This window comes from Sminthopsis crassicaudata, chromosome 1 (assembly GCF_048593235.1).
Source record: "Sminthopsis crassicaudata isolate SCR6 chromosome 1, ASM4859323v1, whole genome shotgun sequence".
Lineage (NCBI taxonomy): Eukaryota > Metazoa > Chordata > Mammalia > Dasyuromorphia > Dasyuridae > Sminthopsis > Sminthopsis crassicaudata.
Window position 1 is genome coordinate 301,224,870 of NC_133617.1, and position 19,710 is coordinate 301,244,579.

A 19,710-nucleotide genomic window follows, 5' to 3' on the forward strand; every position below is an offset into this window, starting at 1 on the left:
TACTCTTCCATGTGGTTTAAAATTACTTTTCCTTTGGCATCCTACTACTTCCAATTTATTTTTCTGCAGTTACCAACTTAGCCTGGGAACTCTTTGATACTTCTGTACTATCTCCATTCACTGCCATCCTTGGAGTATCTTTGTTGCTTAAAGCATAAATACCCACTGAATATATGATTGCCTAGAGGAATAGGTAACATGGCTGCAGAAACTTCCCGCTAATAGCCAGATTCTTAAACTGTGGTTCACAATTCCATATGGGGTCTGGTAATCTAATGTGGAAGTCATGAAATTATGATTTATTATTTGTAACTGCTTGACTTATATACCTATTTTATATGCCTAAATACCTGGAGTCACATAAAAATTTCTTGGATGAAAAGGGGGAAAAAGTTTAAGAAATCCTGCTCTAGGAAATAGTTCCTATTGGTCTCTCAAGCCAAAAATCTTATTTCTGGTTCACCAGATTATCCACAGATAATTTTCTGCTTTCTCTTTTAAGGGTCAAGTCCAGGTATGTGAAATAAATTTGAACTAATCATCCTCGGTGTGCTTGGAGGCTATGATAAGGTATTCCTACTTTAGCAAGAAGATAATCTGGTCAAGAGGATTGTGTATCTTGTTAAAAACCATCCACGCCAGGACAAAGTCCTATCAGATGAAGTCCAATGAAACCTCAAGACAGCCCCTAGATTTATCCACAGCAAAGTCAAAAGAAAACATCAATTATTTTGAATAAAGCCAACCAAATCTCCATTCTTTTTTCCTCCTTAATGTAAAGGAGTTTTAAGCAATCACTCCATTTTCTTCTTCCCTGCAGACCATAAGTAATTTATTTATTCTTTCAGGTCAGATAGCTGAACCTGCTTTTCAGTGAGGTGAGGCCTAAGGCAGGATATTAATGACACATTCAAGGTTATGTAATAAGTCAGAGGATTATTTTGGCTTACAATTTAAGGCCTTTGGCTTTGTGGTCTTTTACCAACTGGACCACACACAACCACACTTTAAATTTTACTGAACCCATCTGTAAAGTGATGTAGACTTTTAAGGTCCCTTCCAAGTCCAAAACTCTTCCATCTTTAGAAGAAGTCCCTGAAACCTGAATCTCTGGCCCTTTCCATATAAAAACAATGAATATAAAACCCCAGCTCTGCCTTAATATGAAGGCCTTCCTTTATTTAAAAAAACATAATCTTTCCTCTCCTCTCCCTTCCAAGCCCCTTCCTCCCAAAGCAAATACAGACTAAGCTAATGAAGATTATCTTATTTTCCCCACCTTTCCAGAGTCTTGCTATTACTGCATTTTGTTCTGACTTCCAGCTAGAGAAAAAAATATTTTCTCTGGAGAAGCGACAAGTAGAGTAATGATTAGTAGTTAGGAAGAGATGAGAAAAACATTCCCACAAGATTGGCTGCATTGTCCCACACCGTTATCCTCATCTTTGTACTTCTTCTCAAACCTAGAAATAATTATGATGAGCCTAGAAATAATTATTACAATGACCTCATTTAATCCCTAAATTAGTACTTGTTGGTTTAAATTCTTTTTAAGAGCTAGAGTTCTGCCCACTGACACAAAAATTTATATATAGTTTCTAGTTTTAACTTGTAAAATATAAAACAATTAAACAATTAGCACTCTATTACAATTATACATATGTATTACATATTTATATATGTGTATTATATGTATATACATATATTATATAATAATAAAATAATATTATATATAATAATATAATAATGTATATTATATAATATACACATATAATACACATATATAAATATATAATATAATAAATTATATTTATATACACACACACACACACACACATACATTTATGTATATTGAGGAAGACTTGAAAATTCATTAGTTTGAGAAACTTCTAGTAGAAAATTCCTTCAAGACTGGCAATGATTCTGCAAATTATCTCAGAGTTTCCAAGAACACTGAGAAGAAATTAAAGGACTTTCCCAGTATCAAACAGTATGTATAAGGTTTGGGCTTTGAACTCAAGTCTTCCCGAGTCTGTGGCCAGATATCTAAGACTTGAGATCTACTTGCCACAAAGTCCCCATAAAATAAATACTTAAATGGATCTGTGATCTCATCAGTTAGGGAACTCCACCATTGGAGATCATACCTCATCTATGCCTGGATTATATGATTCTTGCCTATGAACTACAGAAGACTCATTATCTGATGTGCTTTTATTGGTATCCTTAGAAACTGCCTAACATATATTAAGTGCTTAATGAATGCTATATATCTATCCATTCATTACCCAATATCTATCTGTCTATCTCTGCATCATCTATCACTTATCATCCACCCATCCATCTTCCTTCTTTCCTTCCTTCCTTCCTTCTTTCCTCCCTCCCTCCCTTCCCTCCCTCCCTCCCTCCCTCCCTCCCTTCTTTCTTTCTTTCTTTCTTTCTTTCTTTCTTTCTTTCTTTCTTTCTTTCTTTCTTTCTTTCTTTCTTTCTTTCTTTCTTTCTTTCTTTCTTTCTTTCTTTCTTTCTTTCTTTCTTTCTTTCTTTCTTTCTTTCTTTCTTTCTTTCTTTCCTCTATCTATCTACATGTATCATTCTCTCTCTGACTCCAGAGCCAGAGCTTATTAAATTATTTCCTAAGTACCTACTTTTGCACTGAACTGTCCCTGAGAGAAATACATAAAACATAATCTCTACTCTCAAGGAGTTTATAATCTGGTAGATCTGGTTGCTCCAGAGAGTCATCAAAGCTTCCAATAGAAGCTGGGTGATAACTTGCTGGGAAGGTTGTAGACAGTGTTCTTGATGGCTTCATTGTTTACATATGGGAATAAAAAGCCAGAAGCTGAGCAAGAAGATGGTTACTGTTCAGTCCTACAAATTCTGGGATCTGGCAGATATGGTAGCCATGTCTTAAAAATTAGTTGCCACAATTTACATTGCCTCTATTATGATTTTGTTATTAGTTTATATTAGCTTTCTACTTCTTCCCTCCCTGACCCTTCACCATCATTTACCTTTCTTCTAGATTAGGTAACTCTAATGCAATTCAGTAACTGTCTAAAGATTTCTTCAAGGCAAAAAAAAAAAAAAAAAAAAAAAAAGATATGAGATGCCTGGTGATCCATTGGTATATTTCTGTTGCAAATAAGGAGCTCTCTTGGTAGCTAGATGGTACAGGGGGATAAAATGTAGATCCAGGAGTCAGGAAGAGTCATTTTTCTGAGTTCTATTCTGGCTATAGATATTTCTTGCAAGCTGTGTGATTCTGAGCAAATCATTTAACTTTGTTTGCCATAATTTCTCATCTATAAATGAGGTGGAGAAGAAAATAGCTAACCACTCTAGCATCTTTTCAAGAAAACTTCAAATGGGGTCACAAAGAATCAGACACAACTGAAAAATCACTGACTGAGGAGTTCACCCACTGGAACACACACTCTGAACAAAGGCTGTATCTTCTAGAAATCATTTATGTAATAGAAATATCATACAAATTTTATACTAATATTTGTCACTGGAAGAAAGAAAAAATTTCCAATTTTCCTTCCATATGCATTTATGGTAGAGATCTCTAGATTACAGTAGTTTTCAATTTATAGGACAAAGTTCTTTCAAATAGTGGATCTGACCCTTAGGTCCAAGACCAAGGGAAACCCCTGCTTTTAAAGTTCATAGTAAAGTCCATAGTTTGATTGCATATATTATCACATTTGGCCACATATCTTAAGTATCATTCATTTGTTGCCAAAGCAGGGCATTCCTGGGGATTCTCTATGAAACATGAGTTATGGCTGTGAAGCTTGTATTTTCATTCTGTTTCCCACATACACACACAAAAAAAAATCAAAATTAAATACAAACTTTCAACTGATAACAAAGTGGGCAAGAAGATTTAGGAACAAGATCAAAGTAGAATTAATCATAACCCCTCACTTCCCTCCCCATTAAAAAACTCTAACAGCAAGCGTAGTACCCTAAATACAGCAAGTGCTTAAAACTGTCTGTAAATTGACTTAAAGCTGAGACCTTGAGACCATCCTGTAGCAAGGGCTATGTTCTGGTCCTCAGGAATCAATCTTGAGAGCCAGGTTGAGCCTATTCACCTGGAAAATGTGAACCCCTTTCACTGATTAAATTTACAGGTTAACTAAAAAAAAATCTGAGAACCAGCACAAAAGAGAAAAACGAAAATAGCAGAATGATTTGGCAAGCTGAGGGAGATGGCAACACAAGGCAGAAATGGAGATGAGATTTAATATAGATAAGCCTAAGGTAACAACAACCCAAAGAAACAATAACCAGCCCTGAGCAGATATAAAATTGGAGCCTATTTAAAAAGTCCTCTAGGAAAAGGCAAAGTCAGAGCTGATAAAGCCTGATGGGAGTTCTCCCACTCAGGGCTGCTCTCTGCTGAGCTCTCCAGTCACAGCAAGCAGCTATAAATCACAGAAAGAGCAATACTGTGGAGTTTTAGCTCACTTCTAATCAGGCAACTCTGAGAATGAAGGTTTGGCAGGAACTCTTTCATACTAATAAGATGACCAAAGCTAGAAAGAGTATAAAAATAATAACTATTGAAATAACCCAGAGTCTAGGGAATATAAAAGTGAAAGTTATGGGTCATATTCTCATCTCCTAAGCATCATTCTGGTTTATAGGAGGAATTGTCAATGGTTGTCCCTGAATCCTAGGGGAAAGTAAACCAGGTTTTAACTTAGGATGTTCTCATCTCCTGCTCTGCTCCCCAAGGGTCCACTCATGCAATTTTAGGGTTATTACAAAGATAAATCTTAGAGTTAATCTGATTCAATTCTCTCATTTTACATACTAGCAAATTGAGACCTGAATGGTAGTGACTTGGCTCAGTTCACACAAAGAATAAATGGAATTTGAATCCTTTCTGGAAAATAGTAACCAATTCAGTTGCAACCTTTCCTTTCCCTGGTATTTGTCTCCTTCTGTGATATAGTGAAGAAAAAATTTTGGATTTGAAGTGAGATGTGGATTTAAAATGTAGCTTACTTTCCCCCCCCTTTTTTTTTTTTTTTTGAGTTTTTCCTTTGCAAGCCAGTACCTGGAGTTTTTTTTCCTTTTTTTTTTTTTTTTTTTTGAATTTTTCTTTTGAAAGCCAGTACCTGGAGTTTTTTTTCCTTTTTTTTTTTTTTTTTTTTTTTTGAGTTTTTCCCTTGCAAGCCAGTACCTGGAGTTTAAAATGTAGCTTACTTTAACTATAAACACAACCCAGGCAAGTCACCTCTAGGTCTCAATTTCCTCATTTATAAAATATGGGGATGGATTATTTGGCCCTTAAGGTGTTTTTGCCTCTAAATCCACCATCCAGGACTCCTTTTCTCTTAGTGGGCAAGATATCAGCTAGGTGATTATTTTTTAAAAATTGATTAAAAGAATTCATGTTGTATTGCAAATATTTTAGGTCATACTGCCATTTAAAAAAGATGGTTATTTACCCAAAGGGTTCCCTAACTGGCAAAAAATGTGAGTTAGATATTTCGGGGAAATCGATACAGTATTGGGGAAAGAAAATTGAATTTGGAGACAAAAGGCATGAGTTTGACTGCCTACTCTGATGGTGATTAGCCCTGACCCTGACTAAGTCAAGATATGAGGTGGTATGGATGGAGCAATGGTCCAGGAGCAGGAAATCTTGTGTCCAAATCCAGCCTCAAACAATTACTAGCTGTGTGACTATGAATGAGTCTCCTAACTTGTCTGCCTCCATTTCCTCAGCTATAAAATGGGGATAATCACAGCTTTTACCTTCCAGGGTGGTTGATCCCAGGATCAAATAAGAATATTTGTAATGTACTTTGCAGAGCCTGGCACATAGAAGGAACTTAGAAATATCTTATTCCTTTCTCTCTCCTTCCTCTACAGTATTCCTCTTTCTTCCTCTGTAAAAAAGGACTAAAAATATCCACATATCTATTAAGATGTAATATCAGCTTCTATAGAGTAGAGGATTTAACTTTCTCGGGGCTATATTCTGAGTCTAAACGCAACATCCAGGGGTTGATTATCCCTGTATCAATTAAACAGTTAATGGGGCTTTGGATAATTCTCTCAAGAGTTTGGAAATATTTCTATTTTCTAGAAAATCTCTCTCTTTTCCCTTGCTTTATGTGTGTATGGGAATTCATTTGTTTAGTCTTCAAAGCTTCTCTCCTTTGAGCTTTAATGAATACCACCTAGCATGCCTAAAGAGTTGTTATTAATTTGACAATGTAATTGGAGAGTTAACAAACATGACTCATTGATAGACAAAGGAGGACTCTCCCTTTATAAAAAACAATCCTGCTTTAAGGTAAAAACATGGGCTAATCTAGCTAAGAAAATTCATTTCCCCCCTTGCCTCCTAATGAAATATATAATTCCTTCTCTTCCCTCCCCCCACTTTAATCCAGTCTGGGAGTCAGTTGGATTTGATTCCATGGTAAATTAGCCTGGGAAGAATATGCTCTCTTTGTCCCTGGAGCTCATCAAAAGGAAAATATCATTTCCCCCTATGGGGCAAACCCTCCAGATGTTGACTATTTAAGTACTGCTTGAGAAAGTCATTCCAGGTAAGTCCAAGAATTTCTGGCATGCCAGCAGGTTTATGCTTACAGGTAGACACAGGTGACCTTTAAAGTCATTTGTCCCCAAGCTTGGAGAACAGTGGTATTTACATATCCAGGTCATGGATAACGCAACTAAAATTTCCAAACATTTAAACACATTTACAGGTCTAAATTCCCTGTGAGAACGCAATTTTTTTTTTTTTTTTTTTTTTTTTTTTGCTTTTAAATAGTTTGCAATTTTTATTTAGAATATAGCTCCAAGGCTGTTAAATTAAATGTTTTAACAATATCTTAATATAATAGTGCTCTTAAATTTTTTTTTTAATTTATGGATTAAAACAAGCATTTCCATAACAGTACAATTTTTAAAAAAGATGATTGCACTTGAAACCACAAATCCACTAGATACTATAGCTTCATATAGAATGCAATTCTTTGGATAGTATGATTTGATTTTGATTTCTCCTTCCGGCACTAGAGAGGGAAAACTCAAAATACAAAGAAAGAAATTCTAGTTTCCAGTAGCCTTATTAAAGATGAAGCTTTGAAAGCAAGCATGCAGTGGTGATTTTTGACATTACCCAGTTGCCATTTTTAAGTCTAAAATAGCTTTGATGACTGCTGTCAGTCTAGTGACACTATTCTCCTGGGCTCAGTGCCTATGTCCACAACCTCAGGGAACAATGCTGTCATTGTTGAGAAAGGTCATGAGGCAGCAGGAAGTATTTTTTTTTCTAAGCCTGAACTTGTTGGCCCATTTGAAACCAAACTCACCCTGCCCTACCTCAGCCCCTGGATTCCTTCTGTAAGAGAGAAGAGTTTGTAAGGTTTCAGAGTATAAAGTAGCTGAAGAATTAGAATGAAAACTCCTTCAGAGAAGCCTGTAGGAAAGGTCCAATTTATCAATAGGTTGTGCTACAGATAGTCATTTTTAAAGTCACTTGTTTGAAATTTAGAATGTATTTTCCCATAGGCACAAGGTACTACTAATAAACAGTAGCTTGGGGTTGAGATCTGTCCACAAAACCTTATTAACCTGTAATATGCTAGAAATATAATTCTCATAGACTATTTAAATTACTCAACTACCATTTAAATGTTTTTTTTTAATTTAAAAATGCAGTTCTAATTTAAATGACTAATATTAGATGCAAAATAACAAATTCAGGTGTAGAGGAAGGCATATTCCTCTATATATGTACATCTTTTTTTTCTTTTCTCTATATCCTTTTTTTATTAAAGCTTTTTTATTTTTCAAAACATATGCATGGATGATTCACTATTAATCCTTGCAAAACCCTGTGTTCCAATTTTCTCCCCTCCTTCCCCCCCTCCACTAGATGGCAAGTAGTCCAATATTTGTAGAATGTTATTTCTAAGAGGATACATATACTTGAGTTCCAACTAAACCAGGAATACATCTTCCATCTTCAGGATCTATGCAGGATAGGGATTGAGGAAGTCTACGGAGGCAAATGGAGGGAAAATGGGAGAGAAAGGGCACTCTGGAGTACTGTTATCACCTTTTTCGTATCCACAAGAGTAAAAGACTCCCTTATTCTTCTCTGTAGATAGAGGAGAAAATGTCTAGATCAGTTTCTGCAGATATTCTGACTTGGGGGGACAACAGGAGTGCTCTCACAGTGAGCATGAGCCAGCCTTGGACACTCACCATGTCCATTTGTATGTATGGGTTATTGATAATTTAAACTTTTCTGTTGGATCCTTCATATGTTGTGTACACAAATACTTTCCTGTCTGTAATTAGAGAAATTTAAGGTAAACAGGAGACAGACCATTACAAAAAGAGAGACCACAAAAAAGACAATGACAGTAGTCAGATTCTATCTGAAACTTTGATCTGGATATTTCTTTATAGACAAATTAGCAAAAAGTTTCATCAGTAGGACAAAATATGACCTCACAAAACAGAGCCATTAAATTATAGCTGCTTTTTATGAGAGTGCATCAGGTTCCAAAGATTTTCTATGGGCCTAATGATAAATTTATATGTTTGGTATGTTTGACTTATGGAAATGGCTTCAGTGTGTCTCATCAATGTGTGAGAATCCAGCTTTCTGGCTTTCACGGCTTGGAAGTGTTGACTAGAGGAGCTCCTGGAGGGATGGAAACCTCTTAGATTTTACTGTGAAAATGTCTCTTGCTTTTTATTCCCTTAGAAAATTGTACAGATGGGGAAAGTGAAATTCAAGTTAAAGTGAAAATGATAGTAATAATTCACATTTATATAGCAAGATAAGGCTTGAAATATATAATCCTCCTGGTAGGTGGTACACATACCATTATCCCCATTTTACAGATGGAGAAAAAGCTTGGAGAATTATATGATTTGCCCATAATCACACAATTAACATTGAAGTGGGAACTTCAACTTAGGCCTTCTGATACCAAGGGGCTGTAGTCTAGGTAGGAAACCATACAGAGTTGTTGTTGGATATATACTATTTATATGTAAATATTTATAAATTTATACATGTATATATTCATTTTATACCCATTCCAAGGTAGTCTATATACATGTATTAAGCACTTACTATGTCAAGGATGCTGGGATGCAAATATAAGACATCTGCATGGTTTGTTCCACTACATCAGAGCTATAACACATCTTTGAACATTTCACACTTTAAGCTAGTTTTCAAGAAGCCTAGTAATGAACCTTTTGATCAACATTTTTATCACTGTACCTTATAGAGTACTCCCTGATCAGACTTTGCCGACATGCCTTCTCCCTCGTTGCCCCCCCCCTTTAGGGAAGGCTTCTAGGATTTGAGGCAACTGACTAGCACAATAATAGAGTGCCAAGGCCTGAAGTAAGGAAGACTATGTGATCCTGGGCAAGGCACTTACTCCTGTTTACCTCAGTTTCCTCATCTAAAAATGGGCTTGAGAAAGAAATGATAAACCACTAGTAAAAATCCTAAATGGGGTTACCAAGAATCAGACATGACTGAAAACAACTGAACAACAAAAATTTATTAGGAGAGGGTAAGACAGAGCATTTTAGACCTAGGAAAGAGCTTGAGAAAAGGCAAAATAAGAAAGCACAAAATAGGTTGGGGGGACTAAGAGTCCTTGAGTTTTAGCAAGAGAGTATGAAAAAAAAAATAGAATGGCAATGCAGATAGAAGACTTTGAAGGCCAAACAGTGGAGTTAGAATTTTACTCAGGAGGCAAAAGGAAATCATTGAAGTTTTTTGAACAAAGTAGTGGTACAACCAGAGAGGATTTTGGCAGGAAGAAATTGGCAGTAGAAATTCAAAAGCAAATGAAAAGGGACAGCCTTAGAATATAAGTTCTGGGAAAGTAGGGACTGTTTCATTTTCCAGTGCGTAGCAGTCCATAAATGCTTACTTGACTGATTCTAAGAATACCATATATAATTCAGAATGAGTAAAGTATGGAGGTGAAAATTAAACATATTTAGGGAAGAGAGGGTTGACCAATTTAGCTAGAATAAAATAAAGGGAAAATTGTGACATATAACTGGAAAGACAAAATGAAGCCAATTATAAAGAATCTTGAATACAAAGGAGTTTGGGCTTTATTCAAAAGATAACCAAGAGGCACTGATGATTTTTGATTAGTATAATGATGGAATGATCATATCTTAGTAGAAAGTAATCTCTCATAAGTCCTAACAAGATGAAAAGACTGAATTTTGGCCAAGTAGCAGATGGTATATTAAAAGCCAAGCTCATTAAATTTGAAGAAACAATCCTTAGAAGTTTCACTTATCAGGCAGTGAATATTATTGGCTGTAGCATCTCATGAAATTGTCTATTAAGGTGTGGAGAGATGGGCTGAATGCCTTCACCAATAAAACCAGAGATCTTTTGATTTATTGAAGAATGTGACACAGGTATTTTCTGGGCCTTGAATTCTTGGTACATTCGACTCCCTAGGATATTAGCAGAAAAGGATTATTACCAAAATTGTAATTTAAGCCCCAGGCTGTGATAGAGACTAATACCTTAAAAATCCTAGTTCTGCCTTCACCGGCACTTTCAGCTACTCCCTAAGTTTCAGTCACCCATGTTGTAAAACCGTTCTGCCTACATCTTGCCCAGGCTAATTATCATTACTTTGCAGCTCGATAAAGCTTTATGTTTGCAAACTACTTCAACACTGTTTTTATTGATTATTCCTCTCAGCAGCCTGAGAAACAGGATTCAAAAGGCTGATTCACCAAGAAAATGAAGTAAACTCTATTACCCTGCTTCCTTGTCCTTGTGTTTATACAAAGCTTTAAAAAAAAAATAGTTGCTGCAGTGTCTGGTTTCTCTCAAGCAGTTTGACCCTTCTTTCTCTGTTTAGAATCTTCTAAAGAGTTTGCTTCTTTCTCTGCCATCAAAATAGAATGCCCATGCTAATTAAAGAAAATATGTTCAATGATTTATTTATACATTTTTCCCTTCCCCTTCCCACTTCTACCAGAATTTAGGACAACATTACATGATTATCTTCATTCTAAGTATAGTTTCTAGTCACATAAATCAGATGGTATAAGTGACAGAGAACCTCCTCCTTCAGAAGCAGAAAAATTGAGGTTTCAAGTCTTCCTCTGATGCACAGACAAGTTCCTTAATCTTTCTATGGGTCTACAAAATTCTATTAGAACCTAACTTTCAGAGAAGGTGCTAACTTTGGTTAAGGAGTCTAAATGAAATCACAAATTTAGTCTCTTATTGTTATCATAACTGATCATGTAGCCAAAAAAATCTCAAAACAACTGTGTTTCTTCCTTGAGACCAATTGAACTTGTTGAAGTCTATTAGTCTCTCCTAACATTGTAAATGCTAACAAACCAATTTGTTGAATTAGTCAGCGGGTAAATACTAAATCTCTAACCTATTCATGCAAAAAGAGAAACACCTTTTTTTTTACTCATTCAACAGAAGTATAAACAATTCCATCAGTCTTCTAGATTTTACATAAATACAGGCAATTTTTTTTGGAAATGGAAAAGATTGACTATTTATTATAGATTGTAGAATTCTAGACTTGGGAAGGACTTTACAAGCCACCCTCCTTTGGTACCATGCCCAGTGGATTAAGCCCCAACAAGTAGTCCTGTAACTTTTTGGAACACAAGGAATTCAACAATCCAACCATTTGTATTTTTAAACATTATTTGTGCTTGGCTTTATCAAATTTTGAGTTTACATAAATAATTTGACTTCAGTTCTAGGAATTCACAATGCTTCCAACAAAATTAGTTAGGGCCATTATAACATACTAACTCAGAAGGATCTGGAAATTTTCCATCTCTAAGAAGATCCTTCCCAATTCTTAAGATTCCATTATATATAAATTATTGATTTCTCTTATCAAATTCCTTTACCTTCCTAAGCTAGATGAACTAACAGGATCAGCTTCTGACCACAGGCTGGACAATGCTCCCTGCTGGTGCTAGGGAGTAAGTACTGATTTTACAATAATTTATTTTTATGACATGATATATTGTAGGGTTATAAATCATAGAGTCCATTTTGCATAAGGAATCTCCCTCTTTCTCTCTCTGTTTTTCTCTCTTTCTCTCTCTCTGGATGCATTTATATTTTATGAAATGACATATTGTAGAAGTATAATCATAGAATCCATTTTGCATAAGGAATCTTTCTTTTTCTCTCTCTTTTTCACTCTCTCTGGATGATGTGTGTCTAAGACTAAAATCTGGTTGGTTCATACTTTCCTTTTAGGTTAAAAAAAAAAAAGAAAAGGGAAACTAGGTGGCGCAGTGGATAGAGCACCAGCCTTGAATTCAGGAGGACCCAAGTTCAAATCTGGTTTCAGACACTTAACATTTCCTAGTTGTGTGACCCTGGGCTAGTCACTTAACCCCAGCCTAAAAAAAAAAAAAAAAAAAATTGCATTTCCTGGATTAGAGTTGAGTGTGGAGAAGAAAATTCTTCCCTTCTAGGATTTCATAGGTTAAACTCTGAGAAGTTATCTGGTAAAGTCAAAAAATAAGTTCAACGAGGTGATCATGTCACCATAGCAACATCTCCTATTCAGCTTCTCTGGTGAGAGGACCAAGAGTGAACAAACCATTGAAGATAATGAAGATAGGAAGAAGAGAAAGGCTATATGTGGAAAAAAAAAGTTAGGAAATGACCTTTTAAAGATTCACATTTCATCAAGCTATGAAAAGCATGCATTTAAGATCAAATGTCATTTTAATATTAAGTTGACAACCTTTTACTGATTCCTATTCTCCTTCTGTCTACATCAGTAATATCTATCTCTGCGGCATACAGTGGGGTCAGATATAGATTTATCTTTCCAAAATGATTGAGTTCTTATTTACTTTTAGCATCAACATGAAGAACAAACATGAATCAAGAAGGAAAAATCTTGTTTTTCCTCATTTTTTATAGCCCCTTCCCTTAGGGATCTCTAACATCTCTCTCTCATTCTTATGATAATTCTACGTAGACAAGACATTTGACAGGTTATCCCTGTTTTTTTGGAGGGGGATGTCCAGACTGGTGGTTTCAATGGTATAGAAAATTCCCACCAGGGAAATTCCCTTTATCAATGCAGATTAGTAGTTGCTCTGCAACTTTTCAGAGTCTTAAAGAGCTGCATATTTGTCCAGAATCTCACAAGCAGTAATGTGTCAGAAGTGGGATTTGAACTCAGGATTTTCTGCCTCAGAAAGCTAAGTCTATATCACTGTGTCATACATGTCTCTATCTCTCCTTTTAAGTTAGCAAATTATAGTTTATACTAATTATACTAATTAACAATAAAACTAACCCAGATCAATTAGTTCAGAATTCTGGGGTCATGACATCCTAAAGTGTTAGAGCTTTAAGGAGGCTTAAGGAGATCATCTAGCCCATTTTCAAAATTCATAATGACTTGAACTTTTTTCTTATCATTTAATTGCTAAAAAATAAAACAAAGAAAAAACCCTCTAGACCAAGAGTGTCAAACACAGTCAACAATTCAATTATCTTTTAGAATGCATACATATTAGTTTTGTCAAGACAGAGGAAAGCTTGGCTTAGAGTAAGGAAGAGCAGAACACTTCAGAGGGGAAAAAAATTCTATTATCTTCTGTTTAAAAAAAAAAAAAAAAGGGGGAAACTGAAAAAACTCACATGGGGAAAATTTTTGTTCTCAATGTTTCCAGTGTTTTCCAAAAGCTTCTTTCTAATATTTCTGCCCCCAAACAATTTGCCACAGACAAGATACACAAGATCATAGATCTGAAGCTTTAATGGACCTCAGAAGGCATCTATGAATCCCTCCATTTTACAATTGAGGAAACTCAACTGTATAGCTGATATTATTATTATATTGATATAGTTGATAAAAGTAATAAAATTAAGTAATTTGCTACATAGAAAGGATTCATTGGTGGGATTTGGACTTAAAGTCTCTGATTTCACAGAAAGGGATTTTTTTACTTCTGCCTTCCATGACTGACCCCTCAAAAGGTTATTTCCAAAGCATGAAGATGCCTTGTCTATAGAAAAAAGGAGAGAATTAAAATAGAAAGGAAGCACCACTTGGAATAGTTGAATACAAAGTGAAAACACTAGCTGAGACAGAAAATATACAAATGCACACAAGGAAGGCCATGTGGTTACCAAGATGGAATTACAGAGGTACAATGGGGGAAATCATAGGTCCAAAACAACAAAAGATAAATATAGGCAGCTGAGGATGGGGATAAATGTGAACAAAGGAGTAGCATGAACCATCATGAGAACTATAAATTCAATTGGCACAGCTCCAGTCAATGAAAACACAGAAATAGTTTTAAAATTTAACTATCTAGGAAGAGCAAGATAGAAAGAGTGTAATACAACATCAATATTATAGGACAATCAACTCTGATTAGCGTGATTTTTCCAACAATGAGATGATTCAGGCCAGTTCCAATGATCTTGTGATGAAGAGAGCCATCTACACTGAGAGAGAGGACTGTAGGAACTGAATGTGGATCACAACATGACATCCTCACTCTTTTTGTTGTTCACTTGCATTTTGTTTTCTTACACATTTTCTTTCCTTTTTGATCTGATTTTTCTTATGCAGCATGAGAATTGTATAAATACGTTTACACATATTGGATTTAACACATATTTTAACATTTATATCATATATTGCAGTGGTCCTCAAACTTTTTAAAGAGGGGGTCAGTTCACTGTCCCTCAGACTGTTGGAGGCCGGCCTGTAATAAAAACAAAAGCTCATACTCTGTCTCCGCCCCTCAGCCCATTTGCCATAACCCGGAGGGCCACATAAACGTCCTCAGCGGACTACATCTGGCCCTTGGGCAGTAGTTTGAGAACCCCTGATATATTGGATTGTGGGGGCAGGTAGGTGGCGCAGTGGATAGAGCACTGGCCCTGAAATCAGGAGGACCTGAGTTCAAATTTGGTCTCAGACACTTAGCACTTCCTAGCTATGTGACCCTGGGCTAGTCACTTAACCCCAGCCTAAAAAAAAAGAAAAAAAAAGATTTTGCATTTCCTGGATTAGAGTTGAGTGTGGAGAAGAAAATTCTTTCCTTCTAGGATTTCATAGGTTGAACTCTGAGAAGTTCAACGAGGTGATCATGTCACCATAGCAACATCTCCTATTCAGCTTCTCTGGTGAGAGGACCAAGAGTGAACAAACCATTGAAGATAATGAAGATAGGAAGAAGAGAAAGGCTATATGTGGGGAAAAAAAAAGTTAGGAAATGACCTTTTAAAGATTCACATTTCATCAAGCTATAAAAAGCATGCATTTAAGATCAAATGTCATTTTAATATTAAGTTGACAACCTTTTACTGATTCCTATTCTCCTTCTGTCTACATCAGTAATATCTATCTCTGCGGCATACAGTGGGGTCAGATATAGATTTATCTTTCCAAAATGATTGAGTTCTTATTTACTTTTAGCATCAACATGAAGAACAAACATGAATCAAGAAGGAAAAGTCTGTTTTTCCTCATTTTTTATAGCCCCTTCCCTTAGGGATCTCTAACATCTCTCTCTCATTCTTATGATAATTCTATGTAGGAAAGACATTTGACAGGTGTCATTATCCCTGTTTTTTTTGGAGGGGGATGTCCAGACTGGTGGTTTCAATGGTATAGAAAATTCTCACCAGGGAAATTCCCTTTATCAATGCAGATTAGTAGTTGCTCTGCAACTTTTCAGAGTCTTAAAGAGCTGCATATTTGTCCAGAATCTCACAAGCAGTAATGTGTCAGAAGTGGGATTTGAACTCAGGATTTTCTGCCTCAGAAAGCTAAGTTTATATCACTGTGTCATACATGTCTCTATCTCTCCTCTTAAGTTAGCAAATTATAGTTTATACTAATTATACTAATTAACAATAAAACTAACCCAGATCAATTAGTTCAGAATTCTGGGGTCATGACATCCTAAAGTGTTAGAGCTTTAAGGAGGCTTAAGGAGATCATCTAGCCCATTTTCAAAATTCATAATGACTTGAACTTTTTTCTTGTCATTTAATTGCTAAAAAATAAAACAAAGAAAAAACCCTCTAGACCAAGAGTGTCAAACACAGTCAACAATTCAATTATCTTTTAGAATGCATACATATTAGTTTTGTCAAGACAGAGGAAAGCTTGGCTTAGAGTAAGGAAGAGCAGAACACTTCAGAGGGGAAAAAAATTCTATTATCTTCTGTTTAAAAAAAAAAAGGGGGGGGAAACTGAAAAAACTCACATGGGGAAAATTTTTGTTCTCAATGTTTCCAGTGTTTTCCAAAAGCTTCTTTCTAATATTTCTGCCCCCAAACAATTTGCCACAGACAAGATACACAAGATCATAGATCTGAAGCTTTAATGGACCTCAGAAGGCATCTATGAATCCCTCCATTTTACAATTGAGGAAACTCAACTGTATAGCTGATATTATTATTATATTGATATAGTTGATAAAAGTAATAAAGTTAAGTAATTTGCTACATAGAAAGGATTCATTGGTGGGATTTGGACTTAAAGTCTCTGATTTCACAGAAAGGGATTTTTTTACTTCTGCCTTCCATGACTGACCCCTCAAAAGGTTATTTCCAAAGCATGAAGATGCCTTGTCTATAGAAAAAAGGAGAGAATTAAAATAGAAAGGAAGCACCACTTGGAATAGTTGAATACAAAGTGAAAACACTAGCTGAGACAGAAAATATACAAATGCACACAAGGAAGGCCATGTGGTTACCAAGATGGAATTACAGAGGTACAATGGGGGAAATCATAGGTCCAAAACAACAAAAGATAAATATAGGCAGCTGAGGATGGGGATAAATGTGAACAAAGGAGTAGCATGAACCATCATGAGAACTATAAATTCAATTGGCACAGCTCCAGTCAATGAAAACACAGAAATAGTTTTAAAATTTAACTATCTAGGAAGAGCAAGATAGAAAGAGTGTAATACAACATCAATATTATAGGACAATCAACTCTGATTAGCGTGATTTTTCCAACAATGAGATGATTCAGGCCAGTTCCAATGATCTTGTGATGAAGAGAGCCATCTACACTGAGAGAGAGGACTGTAGGAACTGAATGTGGATCACAACATGACATCCTCACTCTTTTTGTTGTTCACTTGCATTTTGTTTTCTTACACATTTTCTTTCCTTTTTGATCTGATTTTTCTTATGCAGCATGAGAATTGTATAAATACGTTTACACATATTGGATTTAACACATATTTTAACATTTATATCATATATTGCAGTGGTCCTCAAACTTTTTAAAGAGGGGGCCAGTTCACTGTCCCTCAGACTGTTGGAGGCCGGCCTGTAGTAAAAACAAAAGCTCATACTCTGTCTCCGCCCCTCAGCCCATTTGCCATAACCCGGAGGGCCACATAAACGTCCTCAGCGGACTACATCTGGCCCTTGGGCAGTAGTTTGAGAACCCCTGATATATTGGATTGTGGGGGCAGCTAGGTGGCGCAGTGGATAGAGCACTGGCCCTGAAATCAGGAGGACCTGAGTTCAAATTTGGTCTCAGACACTTAGCACTTCCTAGCTATGTGACCCTGGGCAAGTCACTTAATACCAATTACCAAACAACAAACAAACCCAACTTATATTGGATTGCTTTTCATGTAGGGGAGGGGATGGAGGGAAGGAGGGGAAAATCTGAAATACAAGGCTATGCAAGGGTCAATGTTGAAAATGCATAAAGCCTTAAAAATACAAAAAAAAAAAAAAAAAAAAAAGAGTGCCATAGATTTTAAAATAAAAGAGAAAAGATCAAAAGAGTACAGAGGATACAGATTAGGAATGAGCCAAATAACAAACTATCAAATTATAAAAGGATTTTCAGGCGAAAACCCATAGCTCTATGAGTCATGGGTGGGTCGACTGTTACCTATTGTCCATCTCCAACATTCCCAATTTTGGTGAATTAGCATTTGCTCAGTGTGCTAGTATTTTCCAAAAATAAAATCTGGTCTGTTTGTAGATTTGAATTTGACATCCTTGGTCTATGATTATTATATTATATTTATCGGATAAATGGGGAAAATGATTAGAATCACGGAACCTTGCAAATCACCTAGTATGAACTCCTCACTCTACAGATGCAGCAAATGAGACCCAGAGAAGGGAAATGTCTGTCTGAGTTCCCACTGGGGCTGGCACCTTGGGGAAGAGACGGAGGCAATGGTAAGTTCTCATCACTGCCAGGCTTTCAGGGAACGGCATTTGGGTCTTCCTTCTTCTTGCACGGGTTGAGAAGCTGTGTTCTGGTCGCTCTCTCCGTTGGGGCCATGTTGGGTTTCCTCTTGAATCCTTGGCCCTGACCTTCGTGTATGGTCTCTTAAGCAGTTTTGCACTTTTCCCTCAGAAAAGCTCCCCAGGGAGCTCTCAGCACATTTCTCTTTGAAATTGAGATCATTCCCTGCAAAAGTATCACAGCGATTCAGGTTCTCCTCTTGTACTGGGCTGCCAACATTTTCCCCCGCAGTTCCTGGGATGGTGGGGCCCTCCTGGGAGTTTTGACTAACGTAGACTACAATGATATCTCCCTTGAAATTCATTACTTGTCCACTTGAAATAAATGTAGAGTTACTGTTTCCAGTCACATTTCCTAGGATGGAAAGGAAGAAAAAAACAGGCACAGACATGATTAATATTTTCTTAGTGAGAATCCTGTCTTGTGAGGGGAATATTTCCAAGCTGAATCCTAGAGTGGTAACTTGCCATTCCTCTGGCAGGCTGCAGAGGCAATCTCATGATGGATGCTTCCTATCAAGCCCCTTAATTAACGCCCAATATTTCCTGTCTGAGAACTGAATTTGTCATCTTAATGGGACTGGCTGAAGGGAGGCAGCAAAGAAATATGTCTTTTCACCAATGAGGTCTTGAAAGCCAGAGGCAAACTTAGGGGATATAGGTTCTTTCCTTTCAACCCCTCTGGGAATGGAAAATGCTCTAAGTGAATAAATTCATGAGGAAACAGGGAAGGTTCCCACAAGCTTACTTATTTTTGATCCAAGAGAAAAAAAGCCAGATGATCATTCAGTCATATTGACGCAGAGAAGGCTCAGAAGCCACAAGAAGAAAAGGTGATCATCCTTTAATAGCTGTCCTCTGATCCTTTGACCACTAATCCCCAGTGAAATTATTGCTCCATTGCACAAGCATTTATTAAGTACTTACTACATTTCAGGCCTGGTGCCAGGTGCGGGGATATAAAGACAAAAACAACAGTCTTTGGTCTCAAGGAGCTTACATTTAGTTGTTAAACGATGTCCTCAAAGATACTGACTTTTGTTTTTGTCTTTATATATTTATATTTATTTATATATTTATATCTAACACCTGGCATCACTCCTTGCACACATCAGGCAGAGATCTGTGGGGATGGACTGGGGAGAATTTTTTTTTTTAAAGAATTTGTTTAAAGAAGAAGGGGATCAACTCAGAAGGCATCTATAAATTACAAAATGTTTATTTCATTTTTTCACTCTAAATTCAATAACTAGCAGTGTGTCCACCACATATGATCTCCAGGAAAAACACAAGTTCCTACTCTTGGTATTTAATGCCCTTCACACTCTGGCTCCAACCTATCTGGCTGGATCCATTTCATAATGGATGTAGTTTCCAAGCATCAGCTT

General features: G+C 36.3%; 1 protein-coding gene across 2 annotated transcripts in view; it reads right to left on the bottom strand.

The window, feature by feature from the left end:
- Nucleotides 1-16,379: 16,379 nt before the first annotated feature.
- Nucleotides 16,380-19,710, bottom strand: part of TNFRSF11A (TNF receptor superfamily member 11a) — a 102,282-nt gene continuing 98,951 nt past the window's right edge. For both annotated transcript variants that reach the window (XM_074279034.1, XM_074279033.1), the window contains one exon: nt 16,380-18,677. In XM_074279034.1, coding sequence (XP_074135135.1) covers nt 18,265-18,677 — 413 coding nt within the window. In that variant the 3' untranslated portion in view covers nt 16,380-18,264. The remainder of the gene's footprint in view (nt 18,678-19,710) is intronic.